The sequence below is a fragment of the Coenobita brevimanus genome, chromosome 88, assembly GCF_032717465.1.
Source record: "Coenobita brevimanus isolate Jiangsu-jjx chromosome 88, ASM3271746v2, whole genome shotgun sequence".
NCBI classification, from domain to species: domain Eukaryota; kingdom Metazoa; phylum Arthropoda; class Malacostraca; order Decapoda; family Coenobitidae; genus Coenobita; species Coenobita brevimanus.
In genome coordinates, this window is record NC_137041.1 from 1,261,866 (window position 1) to 1,280,425 (window position 18,560).

Sequence of the window (18,560 nt, forward strand, 5' to 3'; positions counted from 1 at the left end):
AGAATACCGAGTTAAGATGTTGGCAGTACGCTGGATGAATGGGTGGATGTGAGGGAAGGGGGCCTGGATGTGGATGCAGAGAGTGACTGGGAGGTTGACTATCGCTGGACAGATGGATACAGGCTTGCAAGGATTCAGAAGTGGATGGAGTGACTGGGAAGGTAGGGGGTGGATGGATAACTAGAGAGGTTTGTACTGAGTGGCTGAGAAGGGTGAACAGACAGGACAGAAACGTGGATAAAATGGCTGGAAGGATGGATGGGTAACAAGATAAAGACGTGGACAGAGTAACTGAATGGAAGATGGATGAAAAGACTGAGAGTTGATGATGGTACACAGAATGACATCAGTTTGGACAGTGACTGAAAGAGGTGGGTTTTGGATGCCTTAACATTTAGAGTTAAACAGTAACCGACAATAACAATAATAATAATAATAATAACTAATATTAATAGTAGTAGTATTTTCGTTACAGTTTTATGATTATTTTATTTTTATTATCATAAGAAGAATATGAGGAAGAAGTAGTAGTGGTCGTAATAGCAGTAAAAACAAAACAAATAATAGCTAATAAAAATAATGGCACATGGGCAGGAGGTGCGGGGAAGAAACGTTTAGAAAAACATAATACAGTATAGAGAAAGGAGTTAAAAAATAAACATGGAAAAAAAATGCTCCATAATGTAAAGGTGAAAAAAGATATATGTAAGTACTGATGAAATTAAGGGAAAAAACCAAAATGATGCCTGGCAGGGGAGTAAAAAAAAAAAAAAAAAAAAAGCCAAAGGAGGACTGAAGGAAAAAAAATGACACCAACAAGAGAGGTAAAAAAATGGGAAAAAAAAAAAAAGGTGGTGCCAAAAACAGACCGCCTGACAAAACAACAGTAAAACAAAGCGGAAGCAGCACCAAAATACAGTACAGGAAAAATGAGCTGTGAAATGAAAGAAATATAAAGAATATTCAATAATCTCGAAGACACGGACAAACAGATAAGCCTACGTGCAAGCCAAGGCAAACCAGAAAATGGCACCGGAAGAGAAAGGTTGAGTGAGGACAGGCAGACAGACTGACAGATCCGCCAAAGAGAAAGGAAAATAGATGGCGCCAAAAGGTGAAGCCAAGACGACGAAGGAGAAAAACGAAGACAACGAACGTAGAGGGGCAGGGGCGTGACAACAAAACAAAAATCCACTAAAGAAAAAAAAGAAGATGGCACCAAAAGATGAAGGCAGGAAGATGATGCAAAAAAGACGGGCAAAGCAAAAGAACAATGGCGTCGACAAGGAGGTGGAAAAAAGGAAAGCAAAAAGAAATCCGCTCTCTTAATGGCCACGCTTCACTTGGCCCGCGCTGGAAACTTGTGTCGCATTAAAAAAGTTAGATTAAAAACTCATTATGTGATATGACTTTGGGAGGCGGGGAGGGAGTGAAAGGCTGAGCTGGTATCTTGGCACAGTGACTTGAAGGACGCGTGGATTAATGAGTTGGCCTGTAAGGGGAACGAGGCTTCAAATATCGCTGTCTTCCTGCTTGTCTGTCTGGCTGTTCATGTTTCAAAATCGTGTGTGTGTGTGTGTGTGTGTGTGTGTGTGTGTGTGTGTGTGTGTGTGTGTAGGGGGGGAGGGAGGTGTATCAATCAAGCTCTTCTTTCGTCTGTCTACTTGATGTCTTAGGTGTACCTGTGTCTGTGCCTACCTTTCTGTCTCTTCCGGGTGTCTGTCTGTCTGTTCTGCCTATCTGCTGTTTTCCCTGGTGTTTTAGCAGAAATTTTGTTAGCCGTTCAGTATGTCTGCCCAGTGTCTTTCTTGTGTGTGTGTGTGTGTGTGTGTGTGTGTGTGTGTGTGAAGAAGAGAAAGGCTACCATTTTCCAGTCTTCTGCTTTTCTACCTGTCTGTCTCTTTGTCCATATATTCTGTCTGTCCGTTTGTCTGTCTATCTTTTCGTGTATCAGTGTGGGGGATGGATATTTCAGCCTCGTTCTACATCTCTCTCTCTCTCTCTCTCTCTCTCTCTCTCTCTCTCCAATCTTCAATCCTCCTCCACCCACCCCACTCTCTTCCCTTTCATTTTCCCTCCCTCTCTCCTCTTCCTCCTTTACTTCACCTCACTTCCACTTTCCCTCCCTCTCTCTCCTCTCTTTCCTCCATCCCTCCCCCTCTCCCTCTCCCACCTTATAATTAAAATATAGTTGGGATAATTTTTCACAGGCTCAGAAGTGGATGATGAAGGGAAGGGCAGAGCATTTTAGTAATTAAACCCAGGGTAATTAATCTTAATACTCTCTCTCTCTCTCTCTCTCTCTCTCTCTCTCTCTCTCTCTGGACACTAACCTCCCGTTCCTGCAGAACAATTCAAAAGTTTAGACGGGTTAGGTTACTTTATATATATATATATATATATATATATATATATATATATATATATATATATATATATATATAGTTTCGTTAGTTCAGGGCTTTTTTTTTTTTTTTTTTTTTTACGATTTGGTGTATGTCTATGTAAGGTCTTCGGCAAATATTCAGCACAGCCATGACTGGAATTCAAGAAGTATAAAGCTTTTTCTGTTCTCACCACATGCTGACACATTTCCATAACGCTTTCGTCGACGATGAACTCCTTTCTCCCCCTTGAGGTCATGAATGCACCCCGGGAGTGTTTAATAACCCCAGTCTTTTGCGATGGAAGTGTCATAGAAGGGTTACCGAATGATGATAATAGACAAGACACTTTAAGATACTTGAATTCCAGTTGTGGCTTCTGTTAAATATTACCCAGTGTCGTACGCACAGAGTGACTTAAGGGGGAAGTTACGATTCCGCTCAGTGCGCATGACCCGAGTGCCATTTCAGCTGCTATGCTCAAAATCCGCATGTTATCTCAAGACTTGTGCCATTTAACAACACTGTATGAAATACTTTTGTCAGGAAGATAGTTAGATGTCTTACCGACCTATAGCCAACTACAGGTCGATATATACTTATATATAGATAAATAAATGTGTTACAGGTAGATTGTGAAATCAGTCATTTCGTGAATTAAAGTTAGGTTGGTTTAGGGTTATTTAGGTTAGGTTGAGCTAGAGTAAGGTAAGGTTAGGTTAGGTTAGGTTGGGTTAATGTTAGTTTAGGCTTGGTTAGCTTACGTTAATTTAGACTAAATACAGGAAGGAACCTAACTTCCAGCATGTCATTCCGTACAGGTTTGGAAGTTATATACCTTTTACTGACACTAATTTTACTCCTAAATTAAAACTGCCATCCCTCCACCTTGACTACTCAGCTGCAACAAATGAATAGCACTATAATACAATGCTAGTCACGAAGAAGTGGTTTGAAAATAATGTACCGGTAGAACTGCAGTTGTCTTGCTGCCAATGAGCTACATAAAATACGCTAGAAAATGACGATTGGCAATCATAAAAATTATTGCAACCTGAGTATGTACGCCATTTGTAATACACTTCCACCTCTCATAACCCAATTTGGCAAAAGTACGGAGACAGGCTATAACCAAAGCTATCACATGGTACCCGGCACATAGACAACCATCACTAACTCACCTGTTGGCCTTACAATGGAAAAGTAATATTTTCACAACAATCAACATATATCATCAAAATCTGGGTAATATTTAAGCTTCAGCCCATAACAGTTTGGACACAAGTCTGTATCTCGATCAATGATAATCAGCAGAGGTGATATAAAGAAACATGAAACTATTAAAAACAATCCTGGGGGATTATGGGTCGAAACTTATATTTTACCAAAGTTGAGAAGAATAACTTGCCTTTCAACAGACTGATCGCCTGAAGGGGATGTAGTTTGTGCACAGAAGCTGTTTTACCAGTTCTTTCGTCGATTCACACTAATAACTCAAAATTTCGCGTTTTTTCAGGCACAATAACGCGTTCTGTAAGTAAACTTTGACAGCGACACTTTGTTGCAGTTTCCCTCCAAAACTTCGTTCTCCTTGACAGGTTTTTTTGTACTTTTATTTTAGATCCGTTAAATTTAGCTGAACTTTGTGAGTTTGGAAAGGTATCATTTTAAATTTAACAAATTTATTTGTAGTTTGAGTGGATAATTAAAAAAGACTGACATTAAATATTTTGTATTTGTGTCGTCTGCTTCGTACTGCAGACGACGTCATGGGCGACCTACACTATGTTACTTTTGCTTATCTCGCGAAACTTATTAGCCTTCATGGGTGATAAATGGGCCAGTTTCCTACATATAATTAGTAGTTTTATCTCATTTGTCTCATTAATAATGTCACAAGAGAAATTATAGTTGCAATGTCATGTTACCTTTGTTTATCATACAATAATTATGAACCTTCAGGAGTGATAAATGGGCTAATTTGCCATATAAGTAGTAGTTTTGCTGTGGTTTTACAATAATTGTCAGGTAACAGTGCCATGGGAGAGAAATTATAATGGCTGGAGCCACATATTACGAGATGCTGCCCAACGACGCTCATCCCGAAATAGATTTGGCCGAGTGCGGATTGGGTGGTGGGACACAAGTTGACTTTTAATTGTGCAACGGTGGCGTAATTTACCCATTATTTCCCCCTTTGTTCTCCCCACCGGCCTGACAGGATGCCGTCAACCTCGTCAGGGGCCAATAAAAGGTCGCGTCCCTCTCAGCAGTCCATGAAGGGAGGAAAATTTATCGAAAAGGGCCGGTGGGCTGCAAAGGGAACCAAACCCCTGCCTGACCAAGCCTCCGTCCAGCATATATTGAGCTTAATTGTCGTCCATGGCTGTCGTAAGGTTCTTTTTGTCCCAACGGAGGTAAAAATTATGCTCTATTCAATGGGACTCTTCTTTGGCTCCCTCATTTGTGATTTCCTTCCGCTGCCACGGTTCTACATGGGCCAGAAGGACAATGTATTTAATATCTATTTTGTAAAGGTAGCATGGGCGTGGATGATTTTGGTAGTAGGTGCGTTTATCCTATTAACCAGTGCTACTATAGGGTGCGGCCACAAGGAAATAATTAAGCGTAACATGTCACGGCTGGTGGTGGGGACAGTTATGTGGTACTTCTGGAGTCAGTGGTTCTTCGGCTACATTGAGAATCGAACCGGATCCTGCCTGGGCAAGGCCATCCTACGCAACAAGTACGACTGCAATGGCGAGGGATTCCATTGGCACTCCTTTGATATTTCAGGTGACTTTCAAATGATGGCCATGAGAACTCATGGCTCTCCCTGCCCTCTGTGGGTTTGCAGAAATGGGATATGATGATGATGATGATGACTCAGCTGCATCACAGTAATAGAAATGCTAATCACTCAGAGGATTAAGCCCCTGTTAATAATTTACACTTTGTCTCACCAGGTCATGCATCCCAACAAGTCTGTCTTAAACCCATTCATCATAGAAGATGCAAAGGCTGTTGTGGGGTGGGAGGCAATACACACTGAAGGCCACAAATGGGGAGAACCGTAGTGTATTTCTGCCATCTACACACTGTCTTATTTCATTTATGAGAGACTTTTCAGACTGGGGGAGATAGCTACTATGATGTGGCCTCTGTTAATTCCTTCATTGTGCAACTAGAGATCAATTCTAAGTTGAATGAAATCATGTGGAATTATCAAGAATAATTGATAGTATACAGTTCAGTATGTTGTTCATGATCTATCTCTCTATCTATTGCCAGACGCCATAATCCCGTAAGAGGTGGCCATTTGACTTTGAGTTATTTGTTTTACAGGGAGGGGCACTAACCCTCCACCAACCCACTTGTTGACACGTAGGGAGCACGTATGGTTATATGGTTACCACCCAGCGCTGTAAATAGTTTCTTGACTTACAGGAAACCATTTGACTTGTCACTCAGTGTAGAGCCACCTGTAAAGGAAAGGAAAGCAATAAGAAGTGACAGGAAAGATAGGAGAAATAGGAAGAGATATGGATGAATAATTGACACATTCTCTTTCCAGGCCATGCCTTCCTACTGGTATATGTGAATCTGTTTATCGTGGAAGAGGCGAAGGCTATTGTGGGCTGGGAGGGGATACGCGACCTGATCCGAATGGAGGACCACAAACGAGAAACTCAACACGACCCTGGGGAGAGCAAGACACAGCTGGACACGCTGTCACAGGATGACCTCATCATTCTTAAGGTGAGTAACAGGTTTTGTACCTCTTGATTGTCTTGCTTTCTGACCATTTACCATATAGTTCAGGCACTTCATCATGCCAAGAAAATATTTTATTGTTATTACTGTTTTAGTGTTCTGATCTAGATTCAAGATATTCATCCTCAGCCCATCCATAGATGGGAAGGAGGATTTGGATGTGATTATGATGAAAATTACTGTATAACTAAAGATATTTGATAAAAAAAGAAACTGGCACAAATGATTTTGTAATAACTGTTGGCCATTACATTTTGCAAGTTGCTAATAGTTCTTCTGTTTTTGTGCTTTCTCTCTCCTTGATTTTGGATTGTTCCTCACCCCCACCTGAACTCACTTGACCACCAGGCATCTTTTGGCTGAATGGTTACCACCCAGCACAGTAAATGGTTGCCTGGATTACAGTAAACCATTTGGCTTGTCACTCAGTGCAGACACATGAAGACAGCACTATGTTGAGTGAATGGATGGTGAACACCCTCCACCCACTGTACCACAAAAGATAAATATGTACTGTATCTTTTCACACGTACCGTACTGTACTATTACGACCCTAAGTTTAGAAATATACTGTATGTGTAAGCACTAGTCTCCTGTATAGCATTTTCGAAGGGAGTTTATTTAATATTCATAGTCCCATTGATGTTTACCCATACCCCAAGTTGTTTATAGAAGTAGCTTCGGTTAAATAATGTAATATTATTCCATACCACAGCTGAACTATGACCAGTTCACGCCATACATCCGAGGTCTGTTCTGCATCATGACGTTGCTGAGTGTGCTGAGTGACGTCATGCTCACCTGCACCATCATTTTCTTCCACACCATGCCCCAGAAGGTTGTTGGCGGTGCCATTGGAATTGGCACCTGGTTTGTTACTTACAGGTTAGTGTGTGGCCTGGCTTCACCATACATCATTATAGTAAACCTTTAGGATCAGGCTTAAGATGTTGGTATTGATGCACCATCATGAGGAAAATTTCACTGTAATCCCCACCCAGCTTTATACAGGTATTTATGGACATTTGTCATTCATCCCTGAATAACAGAAAGTATCCCTCCTTATTATACTTTTCTGTTGTATACTTCATATTGATAAGTATTCTGTCTACAGGTTTTTAATGTAATCCGTTACATCACAACTTGCCAGGAGGTTTCAGTAAACTTTTGTTTGTGATAATAACCTTGCCGAGCAATTCAGTAAGCATAAATAGTGTACTGTATCTTTATATGACAAGTTTTCAGAGTATCTTTACCTGTGACAGAATGTGGTTCAAATCTGATGCATCGCCAGGCTTGCCGGGCATTGGTTTGTTCCAGTATCAGAACTTGAAAGAAAAGACCAAAGAAATTCCCCAACGAAGACGCTCATCACTCTGCAAGGTGAGGTTTAAGTTGTTTGTTATTTTTGGCATCATTGTTTTATACTGTATAACTAATGCATTAGAATATTATGCTGTTATGCAGTACAGTACAGTCACTCATTTTCTACTGGTGGGAGGCACACAGACACTGACAACTTCATTTACTGACTACTGGACAGTACAGTCAGTGAACATAAGAAGCAGATACAATACTGGTTACCATAAAGTGTGGAGAGAATTATGGGAAGTAAAAAATGATGCATGGCAGACACAGGTAACACTGACTGAGCTGTTCCCACAGTATTACTGAAGCATTCTCCCTTTTTATATTGCTGAGGATTATCAGACCTGCTAGTAACTGCTTTTTTCATTATAATATATAGCTAATATAGCTACAGTAAATGCCATACTGTACCAGTATGTTCATATCTTGTGTATAGATTTGTACTTGTAATGTACCATATACTGCTAATAAAAATGTTATGTAAAACAAGAGCTATTAGTGCACAGTATAACTTTATTTCTGAGCCAAAATTCTGGGGATGTGAATGATGTGTGAAGGATTGTCTGTCATGTTTTAATGCACATACTGGTGATTATGTAGAGTATCACATAGGGTGGTAACTGCGATATCGTGGGTGATGCAGTGACCTCGTATCTTAGGATAGTGGGTGATTAACCCACCACAGGGTCAAAGGCCTAAGATATGGAGATCAACAATGCAGCAAAGTGCCTCACATTATCTACCCCCACCTTTACTTTTAGCTAAGAAGCTCACTTTTATCAACAGGAGCATAAAGAAAATTTACCAACATTCATGGGGATGCCTCTGTATGGTCTGAAAAAAGACAAGGAAGAGAAGAAGAGGGAAGCAGACCGGGAGAGAGAGGAGGATAGATCGGGTCTGGAGGACTTCGGAGACACCAACATCGGAGAGTTCCGAGGCCAGCCAAGAAACGGACCTTTTGGCGATTTTGGTTCCAGTAGATCATGGAGACGGTAGAGTCTAGGTGTCTCCTTATCATGTCAAGTGTCCTTTGTCCTGTACTCATTATTAGCATGTAAGTTTTTTGCTACATAAAGAAGACATGTAACATGTGACATTACAGTAAAAATATGGCACTTCTGTTGTGTGATACTCAACTTGAAAGTATTGGTATCCATTACCTTGAAACAACTGAACCAGAACATTCACTTGGTTAGCATTCTTTCATAAGAATGCATGGTTCAGTACACAGCACAGTACAGATATTACAGTATCCTGATGTTTTAAATCATAAGAAACAGTAGATGTTAAACCTCTTTTTATTTATTTATCCAGGAAAATAAGTACCATTTAGTAAAACATTTTTGACAATTTCTGCCAGTTTTATTGCATGTATTGTCACATGCTGGCTTTCTAAGAATGTATTATACTTTCTTGTACAAATACATTTTCTACTTCAAATACTGTAGAATGTATATGTACAGCATATGCATTTTGGTCACTTAATTGATAAGAAGACAATACTGTATATATTGATTATTGTTAAAATTATTTCTGTGATTATTGGTTCCCATTTTTTGGTCCCAGTTTTAACTTTACTGTTTGATGTTTGTCCACTTTAACATGGCCTAAAATTACCATGCCTCCATGTTATAGTAAATATTGAGCTTTAATGAGAGATTGTCACTAGAATATAGTGCTAGTCATGAAGAAGTGCTGTGGAAAGGATGTAGAGCCATAGTACAGGTATTTTATTGCTCAGCCATTAAACTATAGGAAATAAGCTGCAAAAGGACTAATTATAGTATCTGTGCTTTTTATACATGGCTAGACATTGTGCTACTACTATATTCAGTTCAACACGATATTTTATATAATTAACTGAAAAAACACACTTTATATTGTCTGCTGTTAATACAAGGACATTGTTTAACTTCATGTAGATATTGCAAACATTTGTTCCTAATCTGTGATTCATAAGTTTTGCACAAAAAAGATGAATCTCGTTTCATATGTCTGTCATATTTATTATTACATATTGTTTGATAGTATGTTAAAGTATACTGTACAACATTTGTTTATTTTATGTATATGTATTCTCCTAAGTATTTTTACTTTTTCATTGTAAATGCTTGGTACTGAAGGCATAGTTGAACTAGTGCCAGACATGCAGCATAGCTTCTAAAATAATTACAGTATACCAATACCGTTCTGAATAAACAAAGACGTCCCTCATTGCCATGCATTATAGCAGTGCTTCCCAACTTTTACATCATAGTGGAACTGCTGAAACAATTTTTCATATCCCAGAGAACCCCTACCTACAGAAAATATATATATATACTTTTTTTTTTTTTCTTCTGATTGTGCAGTATAGTTGCATATTTTTCTTTATAAGTGTTGTAGGGTGAATCATGCTGATCATAGATCAGAGGTTTGTGTCAAACCTGAATGCTGTTGTGTGACTGAGTAGTTTCTCAATCAACTTTTCTCTCTTTGCTTCTCTGAAATATCACAGCCAGTACATAGACTTTCACAAACAGCTTTTTTTTTTTTTTTTTTTTTTTTTTACCTGCTAGGGATTTCTTTAATCTGAATAAATTTATCCTGACATTAGCCAGTTTAGAATGTTAATGTCTAGTGTCTGGAAAAATGACAACCAGCTAAGCTAATTGCTGGATGGGAAGAAAGACCCACACGTTACCTTCCTCAACCTATCATTGAGAAAAAGAGGTCAGGACGACTGACATCCAGTACCTTCTTTTCCACTTACTTGGCTTGTAATGTTTGCTTTAAGGACATTACTCTTAATTATTACCTTTCTGGAAAAACAGATCACTAGTCATGCAGTTAAGATTTCTTTTGATAAGTGGCACAATTATGTACTGTATCAGAAAGGAGAAAATCTTTTAGGTTGTGATTTGTAACTTCCATTTCTGTTTCTTATGCAAGAAACTTATCAGTATTATTCTTTCTCTACTGTCACAAAAGAGTGTTCTGCAATAGTTACCTTAATAAAGCATCATCATTATATTTCCCCTGTATAGTGTAAATGGGCTAGGGAGCTCTCCTTGATCTTTTGGATTATGAATTAGAAGGAGTCCCCAGTACCATATATTTTCCATCTTGACTTAAGGTCAAATTAGATTTAACTGACGCTTGTTTAGTTTGGTTATCCGTTTATCCATCCATCACCCCATCCTTTATTGCCCCATCAGGAGAATAGGGGCCTGAAGCTAGTCTGTTCAGTCCATACATTTAAGGTGAGTGACCAGCCACTTGCTCCTTTATGTTGGTCATATTCTAAATATTTAGACACCTGGAATGCGGGTATGAGGATATTTACTTCAGAGCTCGATCTTTATGGTGTTTATTTTTGTTCACAGGTATCAGTTATTCTTTGTCTTTAAATATTCATGACTATTTATATACACTTCATTATGTGTGAGCCTGTAATAATAGTATTTAATTTATCAGATATCTTAAACATATTCATCATCCTAGTCATTTCTTGAATTTATCAGTATCCCCAAGCACATTCACTGTAGTCAGTTTAACCTCTTCATTACAATCAATATAAAAATTATTGTGATATTTGTACTTTAAGCCAGTCATTTACAGTATTTTAAAGTACCTAACTCCATTCTTCTTTTTGTACTAGTCCCCCATTTGTTAAGAAGTGCTTTTGGAGTGTTGAATGTCGTGAAAATTGACCAGCATTGAGTTTGTCCTCACAAATGTTCAGAGTCGTACTGTTGCAAGTTTTCTTGGTATGTAATTAGAATGTCTGTGATCAAATACAGTTTTCAACTCCTCAATTATCACTTTTATTTCACGCATACTCTTTACTACTTAGTCTCAGCAGCCTTATCAGTAATTTAATATACTTAGTATCAGCAGCCTTATCAGTGATTTAATATACTTAGTCTCAGCAGCCTTATCAGTGATTTAATATATTACGGAGGTTTGCAAAGACACTCGTCTAACTTGTGTTTTTGTTCTCCAACCCTCATTTGATGCTGAACAGGGACACCTTAATACAGTGTTGCTGATATAACCAGGCAGCTCTGCTCCCCAAACATCCGTGAACTCCCTCCCTACCTTCAAAAGGAGAAATACGTGTTGCAGAAGGGCAATTTCAGCCTGCAATCCACTGGGCTCATGTTTAGATGAGCCTGAGGCCACAATAATATCCACTACATAGGCTTCTACCATGAAGGATGAGAGGTTGGAGAGGGGAATGAAGGATGGAAAGGCACTGTAATTTGCTCGAAGCCACCCCTTCCACGATCAAGTTGTTGGGCTAAAGATAAAATCGGCAAAAGTAATACAGGATGAACAAAAGAACCACACCCTTTACTTCAGTTTAATTACTTCCATATACAAACAGGCTATTTACAAGCAACATACCTGCAGTTAAATACTGTATACGTACAGTGGGTGGAATGACAAAGTTAACAGCTACAATGATTTTATTCCATCAAGATCAATTTGTACAAGCTTATAGTCCAGTCCAAGTATGAATCACACTTGGCCACAATTCACACCCTTCCACATTTGCCCATGCTCCTCACTGTAACTCACAGCTTTCTATATTCCCTTACTCTTAACCCCATCACCTTTAACTATAGTCCATTCCAAATTAGAATTAAAGTTACAAGTGATGGAGTTACAATGAAGGAGTATGGGCAGGTGTGAAAGGGTGCGAGTCAGAGTGAGGAGAATGAGGAAAGCTATGAGTTAAAAGTGAGGGAGTATGAGAAAATTATAGATCCATGTGATGGTGAGGGAGTATGGACAAGTATGGATGCAACAGAGTTGTGAACAAGTGTACCCAGTAATTCTAAACTGGAATGGACTACAGTATAAAGTTTCATGAGTATCAATGGCACTGGAAGCCAAGACAGGAAACAAATATACCATTTTCACAAATAATTAACCCTTTCAATCCAGCAACATATTAGTTAATTTATTCTTGCTACTTCCTGACAGCATTATTAATCTCTGGAAAGACCTCCAGGACTGGACAGGTCAATAAAGGTTATCTAATCCCTTCAGCTCAAAGAATCTCTCTGAAGTTGAACAAAACTATCTGAAGGTAGTAAGAAGTCAAAGTAGGTCATCAGGGTGATGTCGTTAAACCCTTGAACCTGATGAAGCATTTTTTGTTATATTCAAGCTACTAACAAAAGTTTTAATCAGCTCAAAGGGTGGCTTCACAAACTGGAGGGGTTAGATATAGCCTTCATTAACCCCTTCACTGCTAGGCATCATTCTGAAGTTGAATAAAAGGGCCTGGAGGTAACAAGAATTTTATATATATATATATATATATATATATATATATATATATATATATATATATATATATCACCACAGTGAAGGGGTTGGCCCAACTATTAAAACATTTTCACGGCATCTTAAGATCATACACAACAATTAACTGTCCCTAGAATTATTTCAAACTAATTAACACTCAGGCTCTTATGACTCACTCTCACCAAACAAAATCATCTAGCATTAGTTACAATAAAATACCCAAGCTGTCCCGACCATGAAAAAATAACTGCTGTTGTGTCACCATTAACCCCATCATGTCACAGCTGGACCATCTCTTGTATACCATCCAAGCAACTGCCATACACTTTTATTCAGCTGAGTCGTAGGAGCCTGAGGCAGTTAAAACATTGGCACTACATCAGTTTATGGTCCTCTTTATTACAGCAGCAATCCTCCTATGTATGAAAATGATGGAAGATGAAGAACAGAGATAGCCATACGTGTAGAGGTCTGAGACGAGGGTCTCAAAGCCCAATACATTTATTAGCAGATGACCAGAATACTCCCTTTATGGAACTGTATAATCAAAAAACCTCCACACTTTGGAGTCCAAGACTAGAGTACATTAGTCCAGTTAATTTTTGCTTCCCCAGGTATTTTCCACCAAAATTTCACCCCATGTCAGTTGAAATCCATGTGTTACAGATTTTATACGAATGGAGGACACCTGCAGTCTGATATATGATTTTTTTTTTTTTCCTTTCTTCTGTTCATCTGCTTATTAAAAAAAAAAAAAAAAAAAAAAGGGCTATTCCCCTGATGGCATTAAATGATAAAAACAAATTCCAGTCACATCTTGGGGGACAAGATTCAAGTGTAAGGTACGGTTTTCACTCCAACTGGGCTGTTCTCACCACTAGGCCACCAGACACCCTAGCAACAATATTATGGTAGAAAAACAGTGACTGTGAGCCATCAAAATACAGCTTGAGCATATTGGTTGCCTTTGCACTGCTGAACATCATGGATAAAATTTGCTAAAAAGAATAAATATTAAATAAACGATAATAATGACAATATATCACTTCTATGCTGTACATCATGGATAAAGCTCGATAAATTTGTCGTCATCATCATCATCCGGATTATTACTGTAATACCACTGCTACTACTAATAATAATATAATACGGCCTTGCACTGCTAAACATCATGGATAAAACTTGCTGAAAAAAAAAAAAAAGACAGATTTCATTATATATAAGTCATTATGCCAGCTTTTATCTTTCAAAAATGCATATGATAGAAGCAAAGAATGTGTTTTCTTGGCAAACTCGTGGTGATGTCACATGATCAGTTTTTGTGGCAACTCTATCCTGGTGACACTCTCTCACCAACTTTTAATTCATTTAATACAATGTCATTTTTTTTTACAGTTTTATTAAGCTTTGGAGAGACTTTCAAGCTGGATGGGTTAAATGTACTCTTAGCAAAATTTCACTTTGAGAGCCATTTCTTAAGACCGTAAAAGACCTGGGATGAGGTTATAGTGTGTGACCTCAGAGATAAAAGACTGAATAGTGAGGTTACTTGAGATCAAGCAGCATGGAAAGCCATCACTGGGTGACCAAGGCCTCAGCATGCATGCACATTGGAACCTTTATCATCATCATCAGCTAACCCTGTGTTGCCTCATGAGGAGCGTAAGAGCCCAGGGCTAGGCAAGTTGGTTCTGACATTTAAGATGAGAGTGAACAGACAACTAAAACTCTTCAGGCAACAGCAAAAATAAGCTAAAAAAAAAAAAAAAAAAAAAAAGCATCACTGGGATTCAACTGGTTTAATAAATACTGTAATAAGTTGCCAGGCAACTCCAACAGTCACCACTATGATCAAGCTGCAAGAAAAACCACAAGTGTAACATCACCTTAACCCGCCAGTAACTGCACTTGTGTCTCACCAGCACAACTGACTACTGCACCATAACAACTTGATCAGCAACATGAAGTACAATTTTCAGTGACAGAGTTGTACATCTGAACTATGATTGTCCTTTCTGAATGATCGTAAATACTTACGAACAGTGAAATAAAAGTGTGTATTGTGCCCACACAGTTAACTCCCTCATGCCTTGGACAACTCAAACATGATTCCTGCTAATGCCAGACTAATTTTCAACTGAGAGAGAGTATGAGTCTCAGCATCAACACTGTCCCCATGAACCACTGCATGGCTGGGAAAACTTATGATATCCTGTTCTTGCTAACATCTGATAACTGTATTCATCCGAGTGTCAAGATTGTCACCATTAACACTCATCGTCAAAACAATGACTATTCTGTTCCAACTAATGCTTTAATGAGTCATGGATCTTAACTTTGGCTCTCTGTTTCTTTTCTTTTCTTTTTTCTTAGAAGGAACAATCTTGCAGGTACTTCCTTCTTCCTTGCATTAAAAATAATAAATAAATAAAAAACAGGTGCACAAATGTTATCTACCATCAGTTTAATACACACGTGAAATTACTGCACAGATTTATCAACACTACTTTTGTAACTTGTTAAGAATATAAATCACAAACACTGCATTAGTTTAAATCTAGCAGACAATGTACCATTCACTAATTTCTGCTTCTTTCTGTTTGTTATTACTCATCATCACCTTCATCCTCATCATTAATTATCCCATCCCAGTCTGCCCCATATACTGTATACAGGAGCGTATGGGTCCAGGGCCAGGCTACTCAGTCTTGATATTTAAGGCCAGGGGACCCGGCCTCACTTGCCTCTGAGAAACATTTAGCGACCAAGAAACACTGACCACCCCTCAGATGGAAACCCCTACAGGTTCCCTCCAGCTGAGTGCCCTAACCCACTGGACCACCAGGCCTCCTTCAGTTACAAGGTCCAAGACATTTAAGGATAACATACAAATATCTAACCCCTGACTGGCCATGCCTGCCTGTCTAAACTGTTTTGTCATTAATATAATATTGTGAATGCTATATATATATTTACACATGAAATTCAATCTTCTGTAAAACTCTTTAAAACACTGAGTACAATGACAACATGATAAAATTCAACTTTATTTTGTAATTCAGTCTACTCTAAGTGGACATAACATTACTTCTACTTGCAACATGTATTTCCTCTCGCAACAAGTACTCATTTACGAAACATGAGGCCAAATGCTTACAACTTGTACTGCAAAAGGGGAATGCAGCCTGGCAAATTTCTTTATGACCATTTAAGTAGAGTTGTTTTTGTTGTAGTTCCTGGGTCATCTATACAGGAACCCAGTGGACTGTAAGAAATCTGCCACCTCCAGTCTTTTGCATGCAGTGTGTCCAGGCACCTCAAAATAAACGGGTCTTGAATTAGGCTCTTTGTTGTGTTTTTATTTTTTCTGGGAGGTAACAATCTTATGAGCTTCTGGTCTTTGGTTCGTTCTTCCTTGCATCATTTATATATATATTAAAAAAAAAATAATAATAATTTAAAAAAAAAAAAAAAAAAAAAAAAAGTGTCCTCCAAGACTTCGCTGAGGGTATGTGATGGAGACTGAACACATCTGGCTTCTGTATAATGTTACTAACTGTACTCTGTCATGTGAGATGCAGGCTGATCAAATATTCAAAAAATGTTCATCAAATATTCAGTGTCCACAGAAAACTGGGAGCCACCTTTCCCTTTAGCAACTGAAGGTTTAAGCATACTGCCTTTAATTCCCTCAGTACAGTGATGTACTCAACTGATTTATTCTTCCCATCCCCAAATGATTTTATTCACCTTGGGAGAGACTTTTCAAACTGGAGGAGTTAATTACAGCCTTTCAATAACCCCTTCAAAGGCAGATGGGTCTCCTGCCCTGGATGAAATCATCCGTAACAAGAATAAAATAACGTGTACGTCACTGTCACGAGGGAATGAACAGATCAACAACCTTGCTTCTTTATGCCGGACATTTGTTTAATACAAAAATGGAAGTTTCTCTCACATACAAAATATATCTACAGTTATATAATAATGATCGCATCCCCTGCAAAATGGTCATCTGGATATAAAGATGTCCCAGGATATGCAGTGAGAAATATAAGGAGGTTAATAGGGGCTAATTTTGAATATAAATGCCATATCATCAAAGGTTTAATTCTCAACTAATCCAGAGCTAGTTACTGAGGTTATTGGAAAGTCTAGCACAGTCACAGCTGAGAATTAGATCCACATTATATCTATCTACGGCCAGACACCTTAATCCCATAAGGAGTGGCCACAACAAATCATCTCCATGTCACCCTGTCCCCTGCCATTTTGCTGCCCTCCCCAAGTTGATATGCCATTTTTCACTCAAATTTATCCCAAAAACAGCTTCCTAAAGTTTCTCACACACTTCACGGCCAAGAACAACCTCCCAAAATTTCTCACACGTTTCCCAGGAAATCTTGTACCTGTATACAGTAATCCCTCAATTATCCAACATAAAGGAAGAGGAAAGAATGAAGGAATGAAAGACAGAAGAGCGGGTGACTTTACACTCCCTCTTCTGTCTTTCATTCCTTCATTCTTTCCTCTTCCTTCTGCCCGTGGGTGACTCTACACTGAGTGACAAGCCAAATGGTTTCCTGTACACCAGGAAACCACTTACTACGCTGGGTGGTAACCATATAACCAAATTTTGGCGCCTGGTGGTTTAGTGGGTAATTATTTTGCCCAATCGGATTGAGCCGGTGAAGGTTTATATCCAAGGGGTGGTTGAGGTTCATTGCTCACGTAATGCCACTCAGGGATGCGTGAAGCTGGTCACTCTCATCTTAAATGTCAGGACCAACCGCCTACCCCCGGGCTCCTACGCTCCTCATGGGGCAACATAGGATTGGATGATGGATGGATGGATGAACAGAGCCACCATAAAAGGCCACTACAGTACATTGTACAACACTTGTTCCTGTTATTTAACACTACTCTATCTGGTCAAGCAGACCTATAAACCACAGCCAAACAATTTCCATGGGCAAGAACCACAGACATGCAATCACCACTACAGGGCCATACCCTGCAGTGGCCATATCTCCACCCAGACACACGCATTTTGTCCAGATAAAATGGAAAAATTTTCAAGAAATGGTTCTGAATGGTCAGATCACAGTGTCTGGATAATGGATGGTCCAGATAGTGGCCATCTGGATAATAGAGGGATTACTTTAATAATAATAATAACAATAATAATAATAATAATAATCTCATCTGCTGTAAAATGGTCCAAGCTGACTAAGTGCCATACTAGGCACAGTACACTCCTATCAGGATTACCCCTCAGCTGAGATACAAGTAATAAATACGTACATAAATATACAGCCTCCTGATAATTACAGAAATCCAAATCCACTTCCTCCATACAAAAATCTCAATGATAGCTATACTGTGCACACTCATACCCCTTCAATCCAATAACATAGCATTTATTTTATTCTTGCTGCCTCCAGCTGATATTTTCAACTATTTCCTTTCAGCTTCAGTGTGGAAGGAACTGACTCGGGTAACACATAACCCCTTAAGTTCAAAATGCTTCCTGCCACCCAAGCATTTACTGTCTCATCAAGAAGGAGATAAAGATGAGCCCCTTCATGCTGTGGTACCAGTATCTATCTACAGTATATACTGCCAGACACCTTAATCCCGTAAGGGGTGGCCACTAACAAATCACCTTCATGCTACCCTCCCCCTAGCAATTTTGCTGCCCACCCCCCAACTTACACTCCCCCTCTCCCATAT

General features: G+C 38.9%; 1 protein-coding gene across 1 annotated transcript; it reads left to right on the forward strand.

The window, feature by feature from the left end:
- The first annotated feature begins 4,255 nt into the window (after positions 1-4,255).
- Positions 4,256-10,068, forward strand: LOC145411195 (acyl-coenzyme A diphosphatase FITM2-like). The gene is made up of 5 exons (XM_080281256.1): positions 4,256-5,180; positions 5,959-6,143; positions 6,874-7,043; positions 7,424-7,541; positions 8,313-10,068. The coding sequence occupies exons 1-5, from the start codon at positions 4,607-4,609 to the stop codon at positions 8,523-8,525; spliced, it is 1,260 nt and encodes a 419-aa protein (XP_080137382.1). The 5' UTR covers positions 4,256-4,606; the 3' UTR covers positions 8,526-10,068.
- The last annotated feature ends 8,492 nt before the right edge of the window (positions 10,069-18,560 follow it).